At 34.6% G+C, this 23,752-nt stretch overlaps 1 protein-coding gene across 3 annotated transcripts; it reads left to right on the forward strand.

Annotated features, from left to right (window-relative positions):
* Positions 1-90: 90 nt before the first annotated feature.
* Positions 91-23,359, forward strand: LOC134247975 (complement C1q-like protein 4). Of its 3 annotated transcripts, XR_009987957.1 has the most exons (3): positions 91-368; positions 640-756; positions 8,778-8,915. XR_009987957.1 is itself a non-coding variant. In XM_062730379.1 (2 exons), exons 1-2 carry the CDS (start codon positions 278-280, stop codon positions 9,245-9,247), a joined length of 561 nt encoding a protein of 186 aa, XP_062586363.1. In that variant the 5' UTR covers positions 98-277; the 3' UTR covers positions 9,248-9,664. The 3 variants fall into 3 exon arrangements, 2 of the variants coding, with proteins under 2 accessions (XP_062586363.1, XP_062586362.1); XM_062730379.1 differs by lacking the exon at positions 640-756 and having other exon boundaries at positions 98-368; positions 8,778-9,664; XM_062730378.1 differs by lacking the exons at positions 640-756; positions 8,778-8,915 and adding an exon at positions 22,473-23,359 and having other exon boundaries at positions 101-368.
* The last annotated feature ends 393 nt before the right edge of the window (positions 23,360-23,752 follow it).

Raw genomic sequence — 23,752 nt, forward strand, 5'->3', positions numbered from 1 at the left:
ATATATATATATATATAAGAAAAAGACGAATTTGAAATAAAAAGTCAGTTGCTTCCGTTGTACGTACTTAAGTTTATCATGGAGTACTCTTTATGCCTTTCTGTCTTTGTGGCAGTTGTCCTATAATGTTTGAGGGAAATAGCTATGTTGAGCTGTGCTCAATAACGCCAATTCTTTTTCGAATTTAACTACTGATAGAGTGGGTAATCTTAAGGAAATCTTAATCAATCAGGATTTGACTCAGAAAATACAACTCGTGCAAAATGTCATACAAGTTATGAACGATGTTCAAAAATTAAAGAATGATGTTCAGCGTCTGGAAACGGAAAATTCCCATCTCAAAGCAGAAATTAAAAACAAAACAGAGAGTAAGTAGTTACATAATCTTAAAAATACATAGAAAAGCATATATATTTACTTTTCTTTTTACAAAACAAATGAATAAAAGCATTATTTTATATATACAGTATATATACCGGTATACATGGCGAAAACGTTTGCAGTAAATGTTTTGTGATCTTTTTGGATTTTTACTTTTAAATACATTGTATACCAAAAAAAAAAAATAATAAAAAAAAATACCGATTCGTCATTCTGTTTTTGAAATTAAATATAAAATATTTTTTAAAATAATTTTAGGCATACAAGTGATGAGTGATGTACAAACCTGAGAGACTGATGTGCAAAGTCTAAAGACAGAGTATTCCTATATTAAACGAGAATTTGGAAATCACGTTGTCAGTACAAGAAATGAACGTACGTATATTTGATTTGTGATTTGATTATGTCAGTAGGAAAAAAAAACCAACATATATAAAAAAAGTTTTGTGTTGGTAAAATTTAGCATAGCATATTTTTATTATCACCCATTGAAAAGCATTTTAACATGAAAGTTTTATTTTGCATTCTATGATAAAAAAAGAAGGAAAATTATATTTAAAAAATGAAACCCATAGTCTATTTTTTAATTGTTTCTTGGTCAAAAGTATTCAAGACACAGGGGTACATTGTATAATGAAAAATAAATTGAAAGAAGATGGGTGAATAAGGCGGGCAGAATGCCTATTGTGCAACAGATAAGAAGTCAAAATTTTAATCTCAATTAAATCCAAATTTTACTTGATATTTCATCTAACATTAAAGTATATACTTTATGTAAAATCTCTAGAATTTACAAAAATCTCACAAAGACTGAAAATATTTGTCTATGAAAAAGCATATACACACACTTAAAAAAAAACCCAAAAAGATCATTTTCTCATACTTAAACAAAATTTTTCAATATGGGTGGTTCCTCTCTCCATTTTTTTGAAAGAGGATCCTAAAAGTGTGCAATAAAATACACATTTTTTGGTTTTCAAAAACATGGAGCGAAGACCCACTTTACCTTAAAAGTACACTTTTATGACACAACATTGGCATCTTTCCGAGAAATACTTCAAGTCCATTAAGTCGCGGGTCATATCACAAACATGATTTAAATGCCTATTATCACCATGAGTGTTGTAGCATAGTGGTTAACGCGTTAGTAACTTCCGGTTTGCTTATTGTAGTGAGCACGAAGGAATTAGGCTCCGCATAAATTGACCTTTTGTGTCAACTGTAAGTAGTGAATTCTTGTCTTCTACGTTTTAGTGGGAGGCATAGTGTATATATGTTCATATTTTGTTAGTTTTTGACTTGAACACTGTAAACTATTGAACAATTAAAGAGTGTTCGAGATGCCTGCCACGTCTAGTGGCGGCCATCTTGGCGGATCCAATAATTTGAAACCATTCAATTATAGAAAGTATTGTAAAGAGAACACCGTTATTGTGAATGTCAAAGATAACTCTAATGTGAGACCCGATGAAATAATTAACTTCATTCACGAAAATTGTGGTATTGGGTCCCTTTACGCATGTGTGCCAAAGTCTGGTAATTTGTATGAGATAACTCTAGACGGAAAAGCACCAACACAATATTTGTTGGAAGGAATAAAGGTCGGAAATGAAGTTTTTCAGTGCTATGAAGTGGTTCAATCTACTATTATTGTAAGTTTTCTCCATCTGCCGGCTTACATTGAAGATAGTGAAATCGAACAAACACTAAATACAATGGGTGTGGAAATTCTATCGCCTATAAATAGACGATTTTACCCGGGCACGACCATAGCCGATGGGACCAGGTATGTAAGGGTGAAACTCCCTACTAATATGTCCTCCTTCCCATATACATTGAAGTTCGGCAAAGAATATTACCGATGTATACACAACGGTCAAATAAAGGTGTGTTCGCTGTGTTATGCTAGCGATCATTTATTTAGGGCATGTCCACAATTCACCTGCTTTAAATGTAAACAACAAGGTCACTACGCTCGAGTGTGTAAATCCAGTTTGTGTGATCAGTGTGGTGAATGGACTCACAAATGCCATTGTCGCTTGAGTGATCACAGTTACGACAATAGTAGTGGAAATTCTGAGGTCGAGGACGAAGAAAACTTATCGAATATGGAAGCAGATGAGGTACACGAAAGGGAAGTAGACGTCGACGTTATGGAAAAAGAAACCGAGATCACGGAAAAGACCGAAACAGGATTGATTCAAGACAAAGAAATAGAAACTTCACAGGAAGTAAGTAAAACCATCGATCCAGAGAACTCATCGGAAAAAACAGAGGAAAATACAGAAAGCGTTGAGCAAGAGGAAATGTGTACCGCACAAGGCCCCAACAAGTGCGCACAAGAAAGTGAAGCGATTCACAATAATGATCAAAAGATGGGTAGTGAATTGTCAGAGGAACAACTTTCGGAGACAGACACAGACACCGGGAATGAGGTGGTAATCACCGGAAAAAAGAAAAGAAAGAAGAAAGTAAAAAAGAAGGTTAAGGCAAAGAAAAATAAATAGAAATGGAGATGTTACCTTCTTTCTTTTTCATTCTAATGGTTTTGATCACCTCCTGGAACCGTAATGGGTTACGAAATATAGATAAAATGAAAAATGTTGTCAAATTATTTGAAGAAAAAAAATTCGACATTATTGCATTGCAAGAAACTCATTGGGATGATGACTTAATTCAAAATTACAAACATATATGGAACGGAAAAATCATCTACAGTAATTTTGTTGCGCCAGCCAGAGGTGTAGCTTTTTTAATAAAGAATAATATCAATTCGAATGTAGATTTTGTTCAAAGTTTTGATGGAAGATTTTTACATGTTAGGTATAAAGAAAATGATGAAATTATTGACATCATCAATATATATGCACCCAATGATATTAAAGAAAGAACAATGTTTTTTCAAAGAATTTTGAAAGTTATTCCTGTTACAAAAAATCTTATAATTATGGGAGATTTATAACACACTTAGTGAAGATGATAGATGTGGAAAAACAAATCATAAATATGACCAGAGTTATAAAGCATTAATAGAAATAATGAACAAGTTTCATGTTATTGATATATGGAGAAAAAGAAACGAAAGAGAGCTTGTATTTTCATGGAAACGTATTATTGAAGAGAATCTTGTACAAAGCAGAATTGATTATATATTGGTCTCTAACGATCTACGTATGTTTGTTAAGAATATTATGTATTCAAATACATCTTTTAGTGATCATTCAATGGTAGTTTTATACTTTAGCACTGATGTGTGTGAAAGAGGCCCAGGTGTATGGATTCATAATAATTATTTATTGTCGGATGATATATACAAACAAAGAATAACAGAGATTATTGAACAGGAAAAGTGTTGTCAGTTATATAATAAGTCATTATTAGTGTGGTGGGATAATTTAAAATATAAGATAAAGAAATTTTCACAATGTTATAGCAAGACGAAAGTAAAGGAAAAGAATAGAGAATTTTATAGAATTCAAAATGCTTTACAGAGAATGTCACAAAATATTGCAAATGGTAGTAACACTGATATAGAAAAATATGAAGCATTAAAAATGGATTTGGCAGAATTAGAAAATGAAAAATGCAGGGGAGCTATTTTGAGGTCAAAAGCTCAATGGGCAAATGAGTCAGATAGATGTACAAAGTATTTTTTGAATTTAGAAAAGAAGAGACAAGAGTCTAATACAGTTAAAGAATTAATTGATGAGGAGGGGATAATTAAGAATGACACTGATTCTATTTTAAATTTACAGTATCAATTTTATTCTAAGCTATATTCTTCAGTTACAATTGAAAGTGAAAGTAAGGACAAGCTTTTATCTTTTGTTGACAAAAAACTTAATGAAACAGATGTTGACATGTGTGAACAGGCTATTGACTGTGATGAAATAGATAAGGCTGTTAAAGGAATGTCAAATAACAAAAGTCCAGGTTCAGATGGGTTAACTGTTGAATTTTACAAAATGTTTTTACCACAACTCTCGTCTGTTTTATTTAAAATTTATCAAGAGATAGAAATGCAAGGACATTTGTCACATTCTATGAAGATGGGTATTATTACATTGATATACAAGAAAAAAGGTGACAAACGATGTTTAAAAAATTGGAGACCAATTAGCCTACTTAATGTTGACTATAAGATAATAGCGAGAGTAATGGCTAATAGGTTAAAATTTGTATTGCCAAACATTGTATCAGAAAATCAAACTTGTTGTATTATTGGTAAAGATATTGCTGATACGTTGATTAGTATAAGAGATATTATAGATATGGTTGAAATGGATAATTTAGAAGGATATATAATTAAAATAGATCAAGAAAAGGCTTTTGACAGAGTAAGTCATGTTTATTTACTTGATGTTTTGAAAGTTTTTGGATTTGGACCAATTTTTAGAAAATGGATTAGTATATTCTACACAGATATTTACAGCAGTGTTAAGAGTAATGGATTTTTAACCAAATATTTTCCGATTAAAAACTCTGTTAGACAAGGTTGTCCTATTTCTGCATTATTGTATGTATTGTCATCAGAACCTTTAAGTTGTTATATAAAAAGTAATACAAGCATTGTAGGAATTCCTATACCAATGTCTAATGAACGTGCATTGATGTTTCAACATGCTGATGACACAACTCTGGCAACATGTGAGAAGAAATCTATTTTTGAAATTTTGAAAATGTTTGATTTATATGGAAAAGCTTCTGGTGCAAAAATCAACAAACAAAAATCTGAAATAATGTGTATTGGAACCGCAAAGTTATTGGAGCATGAAAAAGATTTACTATGTATTTCAGAAACAAATGTAATGAAAATTTTAGGTATATATTTTGGAAAGAACAAACAAGAATGTGAAAACCTAAATTGGAGAGACAAAGTGCAGAAAATAAAACAATTATTGAATTTTTGGAGATTAAGAGAGTTAACAATTCAAGGAAGGGCAGTAGTTATAAATACATTATTTATGTCAAAACTGTGGTATTTTTTAAGTGTGATATCAATGCCTAAATGGGCTATAGAAAGTATTCAAAGGGAATGTACACACTTTTTGTGGAATTATGGTAAACATTTAGTCGCATACAAAACGATTATTGGAGAAAAAAGAGAGGGTGGTTTGAATGTTATTGATATATATGTTAAAATGTTGGCCTTCAGACTGAAGAATTTAGCAAAATATTTGTGCAATGAAAAAAACTTTTTATGGAAGTTAACATGTAGATATTTTTTGTCAAAAATTTGTGGTTTGAGAGCAGGGTTTGAATTATTTTTATTAAGATTTAATAAGAAAGATCTTCAGTTTCTCCCTCAGTACTATAAGGAGATGATGGACGCTTGGTATGCAATAGAAGATAGTATAGAATACAAGAAAGATAATAATGATATTTATGATTATTGTTTATTTTGTAATCCACAAATTGTTACAAATAGTAAGATGTTGAAATGGGATCATTTTATAAGATCAGGTATTTCGCATGTAAAAGACATTACTTATGAGGTTATACCTGGTTTTCTACCTGTTTCTTGTATTATAGAAATTATTCAAGAGGAGAATCCTGATATAGATGTCAAAACTATCAAAGACAATTATATTTGTTTGAAATCAGTTATTCCAGATGAATGGAGAAAATATGTTTGTGAAACTGAATATACAAGGAATAATTTTGAACCTGATTTTTGTATCAAATTCAAAGATCAAAATATGGTATTCAATTCCTGTACTGTACGGATATTTTATAGATTACTTATTGCAAAGCTTTTTTTACACCCTGTTTCAGACCAATTCTGGTGTAATAAATTTCAAATGGTTAATCAAGATGACATAAAACAAAGATGGTTGATATTATGGGAACCATTTAAACCGCCAGATATTATAGAAATAGATTTTAAAGTCTTTCATAATATTATCTTTACGAATGAAAAATTATTTAAAATTGGGAAGATTGAGTCTAAAGTTTGTGCTGTTTGTGAATCAGGTACTGAGGACATATTTCACCTATTTTTAGAATGTAAAGAACTACAAGATTTTAAGAAGAATTTTGTTATTTATCATCTAGAATCGTTCTTGAAAGACTGTGAAAATAGTGTGTATAATACCTTGAATTTTGAAAATATTTTTTTAAACGGTTTTTCAATGAAACTCAAACATGTTAATATTTTCTTTCTGAATTTTTTTCTGTCAATGTGTAGAATTTCAATTTACAAAAGAAGACAAATATACTTACATTGTGGCAAACTTATTGATGTTACAAAATTGTGCAAATGTATGTTGAGACATTATATTTCATATTATTTTCATTATTTGTGCATTGATGAAAATAGAAAACATATGTTTTATAAAAAGTTTTTGAACAGAAATCATATTGTGAAAGAAACGGAAGGCATACTTTTATTTATTTTTTAAACAAACTTATGTGATTTTTATTGCCCTCTTTTTAATATTGTTGTAACTTAGTTGTTATAAGTGTATGCAAATGAAGATGAATATATCAATAAAAGAGAAAAAAAAAACAAAAAAAAAAACGCGTTAGTCTCAAAGCAGTATGCTATTGATACGTCGGATATTTATTGCTAGGGTTCGAATCCCACGAATACCATCTAATAATTTTATGAAAGAAAAATGTTTTTACGAGATTTTTTCTCTCTCAGAAAAGTTTTTTACGCATAATATTAAAAAATTTCAATAATTAGAAGTTGATTTAAATACTAAATTCACATATTGAATAGGATTTCTTAATACATGTATCTGACGCTATAAGCATTCTGCCCGCCTTGTTCGCCCATCTTCTTTTTTTTTTAAACCGAATTCTGTTACGGCAACAGAAGGATATTGCGAAAAGTGACGAATTAAAGACATTATCTACATTGTGCATAACATACCAGGGTAAAACAACTTGTTTTTTTATGGAGTAAAGCTATGACTTACAATCCTTCTTTTTAATTCTCAATTTAATTCAAATTGTTTGTTTTTATATGTTGTTCAACGTCCCTTTTGTGATTTTTTTCCCACCAATATGGTGGTGCCTGTGGCAAAGCATGGTGAAAAATTTTCCCTGAAAGAAATCCAAAGTACTTTCAAATAAAGATAAGTCATAGAACTTAATTAAATACATGTATTGGCTTTTCCAATTTTCCTCCATTTTTCTTAAATTTAAGGGAATTTTAGTTATTAATTTTTATATGCTTCCTATATTTAATTTCTTCTTCACATATGGTGAGGAAGTCATATAAAGATACAAAATGATACAAACATAATATGTTCTGACCGTTTAAGAGAGAAAAATCCATTTTACCGATTTATTTTGCTCAAATTTGTTCTTAGAATTGGTAGATTCAAACGCTTAAAATGTATTTTGTTTAATCTTTTTTTAATTTGTATTTTATGTATCTTAAATCTTAAGTTTATTGTTAGTACCTGGTAATTTCAGTCAATTTAGAAAATTCCTTTTGTCTTTGGTTGTTTAAAAAAAAATTAAATAAATTTCAATTCATTGAAGCAGGAAAAGAGATATATTCATACTCTGCTGTTCCGCAAAAATATAGTCCCTGCTAGATTTCAAACCCAATTTCAATGATGATTTATCACGAGAAGGAAAGAAAATATATTTTAAATCCCTCACATTTTAGTATGTAAGACATATAAGCAAATATGCTTTGAATAATTCATTTAGTCAGAAGCAAGACAGGAATCCATCCTCCTTACCAATTTATTTAAATAACTGTAAAGTAAAGGCCGCCATCTTGCGCGTGAATATTTTTTTAAACTTAATTATTTGTTATCTAAATTTGCCAGAACATTGACTAAGTCATGCAATTTTTTTAAGTGCAGTAATTTTCAAAGTTCCTTGTAAGAGACGCCACCAACTGTCTGTAGAGAACTGCAAATTTTGACCTATACTTGGTATTTAGTCCTATTTAGCAGGGAGGGATCTTTTTCCTGCCAGCACATACTGCTACCCGGGTCCTCCTTTTATACCGTTTCATCCGATGACTGGTCTCTAAGTTAGGGTCACTACTTACTCCGCGAATCTATGGAGGAGACACTCTTATCACTGCGCCACGCGTGGGTTAAATTCAGTTTTGCATAAATAGTAAAGGGACTTTCTTTGGTCAACTCTGTCTCCCAGTAGATCTATCGCTATGATCCTCAATTGACGTGCAGCGTCTATCTTCATTAAAAAAATTTCACATTCATCTTTTTTTTTTTAGATCCAATAGGCTAATACAACAATCTTGCAAAAGTCATCCTTACTTTGGGTATTGAAATTCAATGTACAATACTACTAGTAAATGTTGTCCTTTTTCAAAGGGATATGATTAGAAAAATGTTAAAATAAGTGTTAAAATCAAAATTACCTTTTATAACAATATATACATGTACTCTAATTTAATGTTTCAGGTTGCACAAAGACACTGGCATGCCTGGATCAGAAAACACACGTTGCATTTTATGTGTTCTACTCTTACAATTTCAAAGCTCTAACCATTGGGACAACTTTAGTCTTTGATTCTGTAGTCACAAACCTTGGCAATGGGTATAATAAAAGAACTGGAATATTTACTGCTCCATCATCCGGGGTCTATACCTTCACCTGGACAGTGAACACAGCAGGACTACACGTCGCTGGACAATCTGGTCAATATGGCGAAATGAATGCGTCCATAAAACAAAACGGAGTAACAAGAGGGTCGATTAAAGCTGATTCTGAAAGCGAGAATAATGACGAAGCTGCTACTGGTTTTGTTGTTTTGAGTCTAAAAGCTGGGGACGAAATACAGGTTGTGTCTGATAAGTTAAACGGTCAGGGATCTATATACAGCGACAAAAAATATGGCCGTACTACTTTTTCTGGATTTCAGATTGCATGACTCCTTTGTAACATGATTCATGTTTTTTATGTCACTTGCTTACAAATATTCAATGGAAGGAAAGACAATCAACTCTGTAACGTTGTGCAAGTCGTCTTGTGCTTATGAAATGGAACGTGGTCATATGAATAGGCATCGGTCAATTAAAAAAACCCTCTATTTTGGGTGATGAGGATGGACCCTCTTTTCCGAGTTTTCTTTTTTCTTGAAATATAAATATTGGAAATGTTCCAACTGTAAAAATTTAGAGGGAGTAAACATACGCATATACATGTATGAGTGTAAGAAGGCAGAATTTTAAATAAAATTTAAACATTTAAAAAAGAACTTGTTTAGTAATTTTCTTTTCCTCGATTGCTTCATTAAATGAAAATCGTTTATGAAATTATTTTTATATCGCAGTATATGAATTTTGAACATTATAGAAAGTTTACAATTTCTTTATATTTTAGAAATTTATTATTTGCATCATTTTCAATGATACCGGTATTATGCCAAAAAATTATATATCAGTTTAGGCATCAATTTTGTGTTTGTATCATCTGTCCTTAAGGAATAGGTACTCAGGAAAAATCAAGTTTATGGTTCCTCTCGGTAGAAAACTAATTCCTTCGCCGCCTCGGGAAATACTTTCCTTCCATGGAGAACCATGAACTTGCTATGTCACGAGTACCCATAACTGTATAGTTATTTCCATTCATATGTCGACTCGATATATCCCAGTGAGCTCTAAATAAAACACACAACAGAGTCTTTCACATATGTTTTATGTTCGGATGTTTGATTGACTATGGACTACATGTATAAGGGCTAACTAACAACTAAATTGTATGTCAAACAATATTTCAGCTTTTTTCATCGTCAACGTTATCTATTTTTTGTTGTAATATTTAGCTATCTCCTGCATATGAAGTTTTTGTTTACTAACTTACTCGATACACAAGAGCGCATTCTGAGTATGATAAATTTTTTAAACCGACGCAGGCTACTTGCAGATAAATTGATGTTACAAGGATTTCAACAATCTCGCTCCAAGTTGCAATTCCATTGTCGTACATGTAATGGCCTTGTAAGCATATATAGCCTATCATGGGTTTTGGTTGAAATTTTTCATAACAATCATTTCGCTTTTGTTTTTATACAGAATTTAACTACGGAATAATCCGTCTTCCTGATAAATACTCACGGCGGATGTGACCGGTCGACAGCAGATGCTTACTCCTCCTAAGCACCTGAGTTCTGTTCAACAGAGCTAGCTCTAGCGAACATTTCTATTGGAGGTATAAAGATGTTTGGCGAGCGTTCGCGAACGTTCGTTTTGTTGAACAGGATTGCTGTAAATGAGTTTTTGGTAATTGTCTGAGAGGCCTCATTAATAAGTATTTAGCCTTTTTAACATGTTCTTCTATTAAAGTGTAAAGTGTAAATAAAGCAAAGAAGTGGTAAACACTGTTGTCTTGGAATTAGAGAAACAAATAATTATTGACACTATGTAAAAAGGAATGTGTAACAAGAAAATAATCATATCGTTTAGTGGAAATACTCTTTACATTGGACTTGAAATGGCGATACCTTAATTCCTGTCAATTATTTTATGAAATTGATAATGATTAGCAATAATTATAATATACATGTGCATGTAAATGTCCACAAGGGAGAGAGAGAGAGAGAGAGAGAGAGAGAGAGAGAGAGAGAGAGAGAGAGAGAGAGAGAGAGAGAGAGAGAGAGAGAGAGAGAGAGAGAGAGAGAGAGAGAGAGAGAGAGAGAGAGAGAGAGAGAGAGAGAGAGAGAGAGAGAGAGAGAGAGAGAGAGAGAGAGAGAGAGAGAGAGAGAGAGAGAGAGAGAGAGAGAGAGAGAGTCACATGTAGTCGTATATGAAAAGAATATGAAACCAAAAAAAAAAACCTTTTACTAACAGAATTATTAACCTGTTTTAAATGTTACATAATTATAATTTGTATACTGCAAGAAAAATATATATCTGATACAAATTTTATCAAAAAAATTAAAAATATATATATCTGATACAAACTTTTCTCACAGTATATGTCAGACATATTTGGAAAATAAGAAATGATTAGATAACGATTTAAAATGGACTTTTGTCTCCTATTGATAAAAATATACCGTCCTTCAAAGTATCAAGTAAGTTCCTGAACGACTTTACATTATCAGTATGAGAAATCTACTTTTTCGAATTTCGCAAAACGTTATGGAGTTACAAGAGTTTTTTCTGAGCTATGTACTCTCTGCAATTAAATCTCAAAATTACTTTAATTGGATGTTATCTAATAAAATGTTTTGCAAAATGAACTGCAAATTATGTGATACAGAAAACAACTTTTCTTTAAGATTTTAAACAGCCTTGAAAAGTAGCTTCTGGGTTTAGAAGTGGCCCAATCTGAAAATGAGTGCTTCAAGTGTGACTAACATCCTGACAAATTTCTGATATTGTAACGCTTCGGAACGCCTGCCTTGTGTTGAGAACAAAAACTTCGGTGTAAAGTTTTATAATTTTATTCAGTAATACATGAACAGCGAAAATAAATAACAATGTTTGAAATTCACACAAGTCTCAACCCTCGGGACATAGATCTAAGACCAAAATCAGTACAACTACTGATATAGAACTGGGCAACTGGCACTATTTCCAGTAAATTTATGATTTAAGTAAATTCCCCCGACCAAAATAAAACGTAAAGGCTCTCTATAAATGACTTATAATTAATTTACAAATAAATATTCCCGCTACTAGTACAACTACTAGCACGCAGCAGAAATATTTCCTAACTCCTAAACTGGGCTAAAGAAGATAAAAATAACTAGTTCACAACTAGTAATTATAAATAAAACTAGTACAATTACTAGTAATATTAATTTAGCCTAACCTAACATTATGTATTATGTACTTCAGTCACTTAGATACTGAAATAGTACACACCTTAAATTACTCTGGACAAAACTGGCAACCTTTCTCTAGGTCACAAAGAAAACAAGAGAGCAAACGATATTCAGCATCTGAGTATTTATAGAATTAGCAAAACCCGCAATAATTCATAACCAATCATAATTAATAATTCCATCCCGTAAATAAAAATCAGCCAATCAAATGTAATCATCGTCCCGTAACGAAATCTCACTCTCGTACATCGTATGTAAAATTATTACAATACGTAAATAAATTAAATAAATTCATAAAACATAAAGTTACACTTTTAAAAGCTCATTTAACACTGTTTAACATTTAATTTAAAAGAATTTACAATCAAATCTTCCGCCGAAATAACTCCAGTAAAAATAGATCACCGTGAAGCATCACGGGAAAATACACAAGTAAACAAAGTATGGCGGCGGCAGAAGTTTCAGTGAAACGTGTGTACTCGAAGACCATAAAACATCGATCACACAAGAAATAAGGTAACTTTAAGACAATTCTAAATTACAACACAACTTCATAAGTACGTATGTACAATTTAGCCAACAAAAAGCGTGTAAATAAATAGCAAGACGATGTCTGACATTCAACACATCGAAACACAAGAAAATGGCATAGATCTCCGCTACATTTAAACAGTTGTCAACCAACAATTAAGAAATAACTCTCGCTGGACATTTCAACATTCCATGCAAGAATTGATGAATGAATTTAAAATATGCATGAAAGTGCTTTAGAAAAATACCAAGATAAAAAAAATGAGATTCAAGAAAAATGGGGGAGGGATCGTTACATTTTGCCCCTCTCTAAGAGTCCAAGTCCCTTTGGACTCAAAATACAAACAATAAAATTCACATACAACAATTAATTAAAACAATCAATGACATATTTCAATATTCTACTTTATACTCTACACTCGATACACATATACTTCCATGAACACTGAACAGTACAGCTAATCTATACACACAAGGGAAACTACTCAGAAACAAATGCTGTACTTCACAAAGCTTACTAAAAAAAAATGTATCAACTCCTCTCAAAAATTCACATCTCTAGGAATGAATAAATCATAGAATTTTACAAACTATAACACTACTACACCAACCTTCCTGCATATCACTTATCAATATAATAGAAACTTTATACATAACACAAAATTCTGAATTAAAACATGAAGTTCAACATAATTTCATGAAGACAAATGAGCAGAGCACAGTGTGATAAGGTAAGTAAGCTAAAATGTACATAAATTATAATGATTCAATTAATATTTACCGATAATAACTGCCATTTAAGAATGAGTTTATCTTACTAAAATAGATGTACAAAATATTAGCAGCCTCTGAAAAATTCATTATAGATACTCACACATATAAATACAGTGTTCTGATAATGCTAATGCTAACAGTTTAGACATATAAGTATAACTCTAAGTATAACTTGTAAATAACAAGTAATGTACAATCTTCCTAATTTTCATTCACAGGATAACAGAAAAAGACTTTAAGAGGATGGACACTTGGCAAGCAAAAATATCAAAGGTAAATAATATTACAGAAATGAATCTCATTACAATGCTTAAAATATCAATTTTAGAAAAATTACATATAAAATCCACAAACCTTCCCAGTTCTAACTTATCTCCCAATTAATTACAAATATTAAAGATGAATATTTTCCTAACTTAAATTACTTATACATGTACTTACTGCTCTAATAATATAATATAAATCTAATGTCTCTTGTAAGGCCTACTGAATCTACGGTCTGGCTGGAAAAGATCATCCAATGGCGAGTGGTGCTCTGTAGCCCTGTGTGCCGGCTTGGGGAGGATCCTCCTAGGAACGGTAACCACAAGATCGGGGACCTTCGGGGAAATGGCGGGGCCATCATGAATGGTGAGGACCAACTCCAGGATCCAACCTCTTCTCTAGGTCTGATATGGTGACCTGATTCTTCTCGATAAACCGCTTCTGCCGGTCAATTTCTTTCTGGAGACGGGCATTCTCCTCCCGTAGGGAAGTCTCCGGCTCCATGGGCTCCTGGATAAAGAATTCTTGTATGAGCTGCTTATCCTCCTCGGTCAGCAGCTCCGGCAGGGATGGTGCTGGAGGAACGGTAACCACAGACTGTAACCTCTTAGGTTGTTTCCTCGGGGACCTTCTGCGGGGAACTGGATTGTAGCGCTCACCCTCGCCGGGGCCATGGCTTAGGTTTAGACATGCCCTCTCTTCCCAGCCGAAGACACTCTTAACAATGAAGACATCTAAAATGTAAGAACCAATATCATATTACTGGTAATTATGTATTATATAAACCAACAACATATGTAAATCACAACCAAATTGGTACATCCTTCAAATACATCTCTGCCTACACGCAGGACCAGCTCTAAATTTTCTTTAATTTTTGAAGTCCAGCCTCTTCTCCACTTTTGGTGTCCACTTATGGTGGTTGAGAGTCATATAACTGCCTAGTAATTCTTGCTGTCTATCTCTCTCTGGAGACATTGTAAACTTGATGAGTTGTACTTTGACATCCATTGTGTCCCTTCAGGTAAATTTTTAGAACTGTCACGCTTTCTTGTTGTCACACGAGCGGTTTCCTTGTTTTGTTATAGCACCCCCCTGATTAAGGTTTTCCTGAGTTTCCATAGTCTCAGCTCTCTTTCTGCACTTAATACAAGGTCCACATTTCAGGCTTTCTAAACTGTCACCTTCTGAGCAGCTACAGTCGGCTGGGTTCGGACATCTTGATAGACCGTCAGCATTACCATGCTGTGTACCAGGCCTATACTCGATTTCAAAATTGTAGGCTGACAATATTTCAATCCAGCGAGCCACTCTTCCTTTAGGTTCTTTCAGTTTATATAGCCAGACTAATGCTTGGTGATCAGTCCTAAGGATAAATCTTTGTCCCAAAAGATATTGTTTGAAGTACTCCACAAAATAACGAACAGCTAGGAGCTCTTTATCAGTTACACAATAGTTCCTTTCAGCACGGTTTAGGGTTCGACTCCCATAGGCTAACACTTTCTCACGTCCATCCTGTACTTGGCTCAATACAGCACCAATGCCTACATCACAGGCGTCTGTGTCGAGTATAAAATGGCCTTGGTTTGGGTCAGGATATCCCATTATATCGGGCCCAGTAAGGATCTTCTTTAGTTGCAGAAATGCTTTCTCGCATAAGTCTGTCCAGCGGAAAGAATGGTTCTTTTGTGTAAGTTCAGTAAGAGGTTTAGCTATCACCGAAAACCCTTTTATAAATCTCCTGTAGTAAGAGGCAGTTCCAAGGAATTGTCGTACTTCAGTAACATTATTTGGTCTGGTCCAATTCAAAATTTTCTCTACATTCTGCTTATCTGGTAAGACTCCATCTTTAGTGACTTTATGTCCAAGGAAAATAACTTCATCTTGAAAAAGGCTACATTTCTCAGGTTTCAATTTTAAACCTGCATCTGTTATTCTCTGAACCACCTGGCTAAGTCTGGACATGTGTTCATCGAAATTTCTGCTAAATATCACTACATCGTCCAAATAAATAAGACAAATGTCCCACTGGAGGCCATTTAATGCCATCTCCATAAGTCTCTGGAATGTACCTGGTGCATTAGTTAATCCAAAAGGCATGGTTTTATACTCGAAATGACCATATTTTGTAACAAATGCTGTTTTTGGTATATCTTCAGCCTTAACTCTGACTTGGTGATATCCTGCTGTCAAATCCAGAGTGGAAAACATTGAAGCTCCTGCAACGGAATCTAGACAGTCTTGAATTCGTGGGAGTGGGAATGCATCCTTAACTGTTAAATTATTTACAGCTCGATAATCCACACAGACTCTTATTTTTCCATTCTTCTTTCTAGCTAAGACCAGTGGAGAGGACCAAGGTGATGTAGAAGGTTGTATTATGCCCCTCTCTCTAAGGTTCAGAATGGCATCTCTCTCCTCATTGGCTAGCGCTATTGGAACTCTACGAGGTGGCTGTTTTACAGGTTTGCTCTCACCAGTATTAATTTCATGTTCTACTAAATTGGTTTGTCCTAGGTCCCATTCATCTTTTGAAAATGCATCCTGATGGTCAAGCAAGAATTTCCGAAAAGCTTCTTTTTCTGACATATTTAAGGACTGGGAAGAGCCATCATACAGTTCACGTAAATGATCTGGAACCTCACATGCCTCTCCAGGCGAAAGTTCAGTAGATCGGCGAAGGCTTCTTAGGTCACTATAAACCGGTCGAATTACATTTACTATTCCCCCATATCCTTCGACAGTACCCACTACTGTGTCTGGATAAAGCGTTTTACCCTCATCAAAAGGGTTCATAACTCTCAGGGGTACACACAGTTTCCCTCTGATGTTAAGAACTGCTGGGGCAAACAGTAAGGAGGTCTTCTCCATAAGATCTCCACTTGGCACGAACATAAGGTCCTCCTCAACATCAACCTCACATTCACGCTGAATAAAAGCCGGTATTATTACTTCTGTATTCCCAGGTATATCACATCTCTCCACACAACGGAGGGTAATATCTTTAGGCACACCACGTTGTATGCATGGAATATCATGACCTTTGAACCTTATCAGTCCTTTACTCAGGAGAATATCTGCTTGACCAATATCACTATTCTGCAGGATGTCCACTCCAAGTAACACTTCATCTTGGATATCAGCTACTAAAAGGTTTTTCTTGAGGGCCAAGGAACCAAGTTGCAAATCAAACGCTCCTTTCCCATAAACATGAATGGTACTTCCGTCAGCTCCTCGTAAGTGCGACTTTCCTTGAAGTCTGGGTCTGTTCACCTCTTTGAGTTGTTCATACACTTTGTATGAAAGTATAGTATTGGATGCACCAGTATCTGTTGTAATGTGGACATCTAAACCATTTACTTTTCCTTCTATGTACACACCATCTGCATCTGGTATTCGATTAGAAATAAAACAAAAATCTTCTGACTCATCAAAATTATCTGGTTGTCGGTCTGTTGGTGGGTCTAAACTGTTCGTCTGTCTGTCAGTTTCTTCTGTAGCCGGTCCTTGACCCACAGGAACGGCTAATGCCTGTTTAAAGGTGCCTTTGATACTTGAAGGTCATTAATTCTCTTTGGGCAGTCCCTTATGAAATGACCTTCAGCTTTGCAGTAAAAACAGCTATGTTTCTGTGGTCTGTCCAGAGGAGCCATTTGACCCGAAGACATGTCTGGTTGAGATGTACCAATAATAGGCCTACTTGGCTGTGTCCCAGTGTTGCTCTGCTTAGTCAGGTTGCTGAGAACTTTTGCCATCTCATCGACTTGTTTCTGCAAGGCTTCGATAGTGCCAACTGATGCTTGTTTGTTTCCTTGGCCGTACTTTACATTTCTGATGCGCTTTTCTTTTTCATCGACTTGGCTTTAGTGACTGTCTTAGATGAGGCCTCAGATTCAGAATCACTGTACAGCGACTTCACCTCTCTGACATGTTTCTTAGTTGAAGGCCGACCTGCTTCTTCATAATTTATAACCTGTCGTACAGCTTCATGTATATCTGAGGGGTCCTTGACGTATTCTACATGAAATTGGGCTTCTCTGTCAGCCAGACCATCTAAAAATTTCCTGAGCAAGTCTTCCTCTCTAGTCTTTGAGTCTCGCTCTGGGTGGGCTTTGACATACAGGCGCTTTAAATCAGCAGCAAAGTCCTCGACTCGCTCACCAGGCTTCTGAACTCTGTTATTAAATTTTGACAGATATGTACGACTGGTTTCGATTGCACGAAAACGATTGGTCAGTTCCTTTGTAAGTCTCTTATAACTGCTTCTGGACTCTTTCGATAATTGGCCGTAAACAAAGTCAGCAGCATCTTCATGTAATCTGGGCAGTAATTGGTCCAGTTTGTCGTCTGTTGTCCAGTGGTATCTATCTGCAACTTCCTCAAAACGACAGAACCAGACAGACCAGTCTTCTTTCCCTGTGTATGGAGGAATCTTTACATTGTGATGCTTACTAGCCTTTTTCCGGTACACAAAGTCAGACTCTTGCGATGTTTCTCTGTCGCTACTCAAACACTCGTGAGACGTACTGCATGTATCTGATTGTCTGTTGTCAGGGTTGGTCCTTTGGTGATGATCTTGTTCAGAGAGCTGTTTAATTTTCTCTTGTAAATGCTCTACCATCTCCGTGAGCTGGATAAGTGCAGTTTGCTCGCTTTCTGTCCTTGATATATCTCGTGCACTTCTCATGGGAGCAGAGAAGGTCTGATTCAGCATCACAGGTACAGAACCTGTACACAAACTTACAGGTACAGAACCTGTACTTAGACCAACAGGCACAGAACCTGTACAGAACCTGTACATGTAAGCTTACAGGTACAGGTACACTTACAGGCACAGAACCTGTACACAAACTTAGAGGTAAATGAGTTCTCGTGCAACTGCTGTGACCTGGTGTTGTAATTGTGGGGAATGGAGTAAACATATGGGCACTCTGGTTTTGATGACAATAAACAGGACCTTGAAAACTCGCAGTACAAGGAACTGCATAAGAGTTTACAGGTAAGGTAGTGTGATAATTTGTACCTGTACATGAACTCAAAGAAGTGCTGTGTGTATGAGAGTTCACAGGTAACCCATATACTGGACTTGCTGTCTGTGTAATGGAGGGGCTCATGTGAGTACCTGTACTAGGGACTGCAGGTATATACATACTAGGGACAGCTGTCGGCTCTCTAGGAAAACCTGTACATAAATTCTCAGCAAAATGTGAGCAAACAGGTACAAAAGGCATCTGAGTTGTGGGACCACAGGTGTGAAGATGGCTCATTTTAGGCGTCACTACACTGTGTGCTGTCGGTGTCTGCTCCGTAGTAGTACTCACAGTTACAGAAACTGTATCTGAGTGCCCAATAAAAGGTGTAGATTCTCCATCTCTCACAACGTCTGCCTGAGAACTCACAAGCATTAAACTTGTATCTGAGTTACGTAAATTTGGTAATGGAGAGGCTTCTTTATTTGGATGAGCAAATGGCTTAGTTCTGTGCATGTCAGCTCCTTCACACGGAAATTCACATTCGCTTTCATTTTCTCTTACAGTATCTACGGAGGAGCACGAAACTCGTGAGGTAGGTCTGGATTCTTGAAGACCACGACGCCTCCGTCGACTTCTACGTCCTGCCATTGTGATTTATTTTTATTTGATTTGCTTAATAAAATTTTTGTTTCTCAAACACAGACAAAGCGTTGTTATGATTCGATCACAGGACCCGTAAATTTAAACGGATCCCGCCGTGGATGCCAAAATTGTAACGCTTCGGAACGCCTGCCTTGTGTTGAGAACAAAAACTTCGATGTAAAGTTTTATAATTTTATTCAGTAATACATGAACAGCGAAAATAAATAACAATGTTTGAAATTCACACAAGTCTCAACCCTCGGGACATAGATCTAAGACCAAAATCAGTACAACTACTGATATAGAACTGGGCAACTGGCACTATTTCCAGTAAATTTATAATTTAAGTAAATTCCCCCGACCAAAATAAAACGTAAAGGCTCTCTATAAATGACTTATAATTAATTTACAAATAAATATTCCCGCTACTAGTTCAACTACTAGCACGCAGCAGAAATATTTCCTAACTCCTAAACTGGGCTAAAGAAGATAAAAAATAACTAGTTCACAACTAGTAATTATAAATAAAACTAGTACAATTACTAGTAATATTAATTTAGCCTAACCTAACATTATGTATTATGTACTTCAGTCACAAAGATACTGAAATAGTACACACCTTAAATTACTCTGGACAAAACTGGCAACCTTTCTCTAGGTCACAAAGAAAACGAGAGAGCAAACGATATTCAGCATCCGAGTATTTATAGAATTAACAAAACCCGCAATAATTCATAACCAATCATAACTAATAATTCCATCCCGTAAATAATAATCAGCCAATCAAATGTAATCATCGTCCCGTAACGAAATCTCACTCTCGTACATCGTATGTGAAATTATTACAATACGTAAATAAATTAAATAAATTCATAAAACATAAAGTTACACTTTTAAAAGCTCATTTAACACTGTTTAACATTTAATTTAAAAGAATTTACAATCAAATCTTCCGCCGAAATAACTCCAGTAAAAATAGATCACCGTGAAGCATCACGGGAAAATACACAAGTAAACAAAGTATGGCGGCGGCAGAAGTTTCAGTGAAACGTGTGTACTCGAAGACCATAAAACATCGATCACACAAGAAATAAGGTAACTTTAAGACAATTCTAAATTACAACACAACTTCATAAGTACGTATGTACAATTAAGCCAACAAAAAGCGTGTAATTAAATAGTAAGACGATGTCTGACATTCAACACATCGAAACACAAGAAAAATGACATAGATCTCCGCTGCATATAAACAGTTGTCAACCAACAATTAAGAAATAACTCTCGCTGGACATTTCAACATTCCATGCAAGAATTGATGAATGAATTTAAAATATGCATGAAAGTGCTTTAGAAAAATACCAAGATAAAAAAAAATGAGATTCAAGAAAAATGGGGGAGGGAACTTCAGTGAACGGTCAATATGTGGTTTTAAGGACTCATGGCAATTGATATTAACCTCAGACACAGAAAATGATAGCGACATCGCAGGCTCGGTCGTTATCACTTTCTGTGTCTTCGGTCAATATCAATTGCCACGAGTCCTTATAACCACATATCGACCTACACTGAAGTCCATAATTGTATAATAACGCCTTTTGCAAAGGCGTAATAACGCCTTTTAGAAAGGCGTAATACCGCCTTTAGGAAAGGCGTAATAACGCCATTTAGAAAGGCGTAATAATGCGTTTTATAAAGGCGTAATTACGCCTTTTAAAAAGGCGTAATAACCCCTTTTGGAATGGAAATACGTAATAACGCATTTTTGGAATGGAAAGACGTAATGACGCCTTTTTTCGCGTTATTACGCCTTTTCGAAATGTGTTATAAAGCCTATTAATTTTTTTTTTCTCTCTAGATGATCCTAATAGGCTTTCGTATTTTTAAACATTATTTTTGCAAAATTTTACCCCCAGTTCCAGGTTTAGTTTCAAAGGGATGTGATTAAACAAAGAGTGAAAGTTTTTTTGATGATTTATCTATACAGCAACTTTTAAAACCGGAAAACCGGTGAGTAAAGCTTATGAAGGAATTCAAATCCCCTTAATAAAGTTAATGTTGTAAACAGACCTTAGACAATAACAATGTAGCATGTGACTCTTAACCAAGCGCTCGGCACTTTGAAGTTGCGGGTCTTTCGGATGAAACTTTGAAATTCCAGACTCCGTGTCACAGTAGACGTTGGCACGGTATAGATCCCTTGCTAACTTAATAGTCCTGAGTGGCGAGTAAAGATTTACATTTGAAGCCCTTTATCGGTATAAATGGTCCTGTCTCTATATTATACAATTATGGACTGTTTAGAAGGGAGACATCACCAGTTATCAGGTCTGAGTAGGGTTGTCACCCGAGGGCGCTTGCGCCCGAGGGTGACAACCCTACTCAGACCTGATAACTGGTGATGTCTCCCTTCTAAACAGCCCATAATAGTTTTATTATCCTGAAGAATATATACGATTATTAATTAGATAGAGTAGAAAATAGTAATCGAACCTCTTAATTTCTTCTACTCTGCTCCGATTCCATACTTTCAAAATATGTCAACAGACAACTTTGACGTCATCGTTAGAATTTATTGTTTTCCGATCCCGCATATTTAGCCATTGTACTTATAGATAGGAGTTATATGTCGCTAAAACCACTGTAGTTCTATTCAAAGGGCGACAACACAGTTGTACATGTAACCCTGCATGATCGCTTAAGCTATTTCATTGTCATCTGAAGGGAAATAACAGTTTTCTCCCTGTGCGTGAGGGAGACATCACGAGCTGTGTCCCTGCACGTGACCTGCCTGCTCTAAACCAATCAGATTGACTGTATAATTCTGAAGGCTAATAATAATTATTGAAAAATCCTTGTGTGGAACAAGAACAATATAAATCAATCAATTTTAACTGGAAAGCAAAGAATTATAACAAGACATGGTTTCTGTTAATGATTGTGTTTGTCATATATATATATATATATATATATATATATATATATATATATATATATATATATATATATATATATATATATATATATATATATATATAGTTCATAGTTCATAAGTGGCGTAGTTCAAAATGTTTTATGCCAAATTAGTATAATGACCATTAAAAAATAGATTTGTATTAAACACCCTAGATCTAATGTTTCAGGTTGCACGCGAACACTGGAATGCCTGGATCAGAAAACACACATTGCGTTTTATGCGTACTACTCTAACAATTTTAAAGCTTTAGCCACTGGGACGACTTTAGTCTTTGATGCAGTAATCACAAACCTTGGCAACGGGTACGATAAAAGAACTGGAATATTTACCGCTCCATCATCCGGGGTCTATGCCTTTACTTGGACCGTGAACGCAGCGGGATCACACGTCGCTGGATCATCTGGCAATCAATATGGCGAGATGAATGCGTCCATAAAACTTAACGGAGTAACAAGAAGCGCGGTTAAGATTGATTCTGAAAGAAAGAATGATGACGACAGTGCTACTGGTTTTGTTGTTTTGAGTCTAAACCTTGGGGACAAAATACAGATTGTGTCAGATAAGTTTGACGGTGAGGGAGGATTGTACAGCGACGATAAATATGGCCGAACTTGTTTTTCTGGATTTCAAATTGCCTGATTCATTTGTAACATTATTCATGTTTCATTTTGCCACATGCTTAGATATATTCAAAAGACGTTAAGAAGTAATTCAAGATACTCAGTAGTCAACTTTGTAACGTTGTGCAAGTTGGCTTGTGCATTTGAAATGTAACGTGGTCATATGAATTGGCATCGGTCAATTTAAAAAAAAACCCACTCTATTTTGGGTGATGTGGATTGACCCTTTTTTCCAAGTTTGCAATTTTTTTTTCAAATATGAATGTTGCAAATGTTTCAACTGTAAAATTTATCGGGAGTAAACGTACGCATATATGAGTGTAAGAAGGCAGAATTTTAAATGAAATTTTAATATGGAAAAAAGAACTTGTTTCAGTAATTTTCTTTTTCTCGATTGCTTCGTTATATGAAAATCGTTTACGAAATTTCTATATCGCAGTACGTTGCTTTATTATTTCATTAAAAATTGTGATATCTTAAATGACTCTATATTGTTTTTAAAAACGTCTCTCGTTTAATAAATCTCATATGATTGTTTCCATATAATAAAACAGTTAATGAATCGGTACTCAGGAAAAATCAAGTTTATGGTTCCTCTCGGTAGAAAACTATTTCCTTCGCCGTCTCGGGAAATAGTTTCCTCCCATGGAGAACCATGAAGTTGCTATGTCCCGAGACCCATAACTGTATAGTTATTTCCATTCATATGTCGACTCGATATATCCCAGTGAGCTCTAAATAAAAGACACCACAGAGTCTGGCACATCTGTTTCATATTTGGATGTTTGATTGACTATAGACTATAAGGGCCAACTAATGATTGTAT

Source organism: Saccostrea cucullata, unplaced genomic scaffold (assembly GCF_032062105.1).
Source record: "Saccostrea cucullata isolate Sc308-1 unplaced genomic scaffold, CSIRO_AGI_Scuc_v1 ctg448, whole genome shotgun sequence".
Taxonomy (NCBI): domain Eukaryota; kingdom Metazoa; phylum Mollusca; class Bivalvia; order Ostreida; family Ostreidae; genus Saccostrea; species Saccostrea cuccullata.

Coding starts and splice junctions, on each gene's coding strand:
- LOC134247975 (XM_062730378.1), top strand. CDS start 278: ATGAACGATGTTCAAAAATTAAAGAATGATGTTCAGCGTCTGGAAACG. Junction 369..22,472: donor AATTAAAAACAAAACAGAGA/GTAAGTAGTTAC, acceptor CTAATGTTTCAG/GTTGCACGCGAACACTGGAA.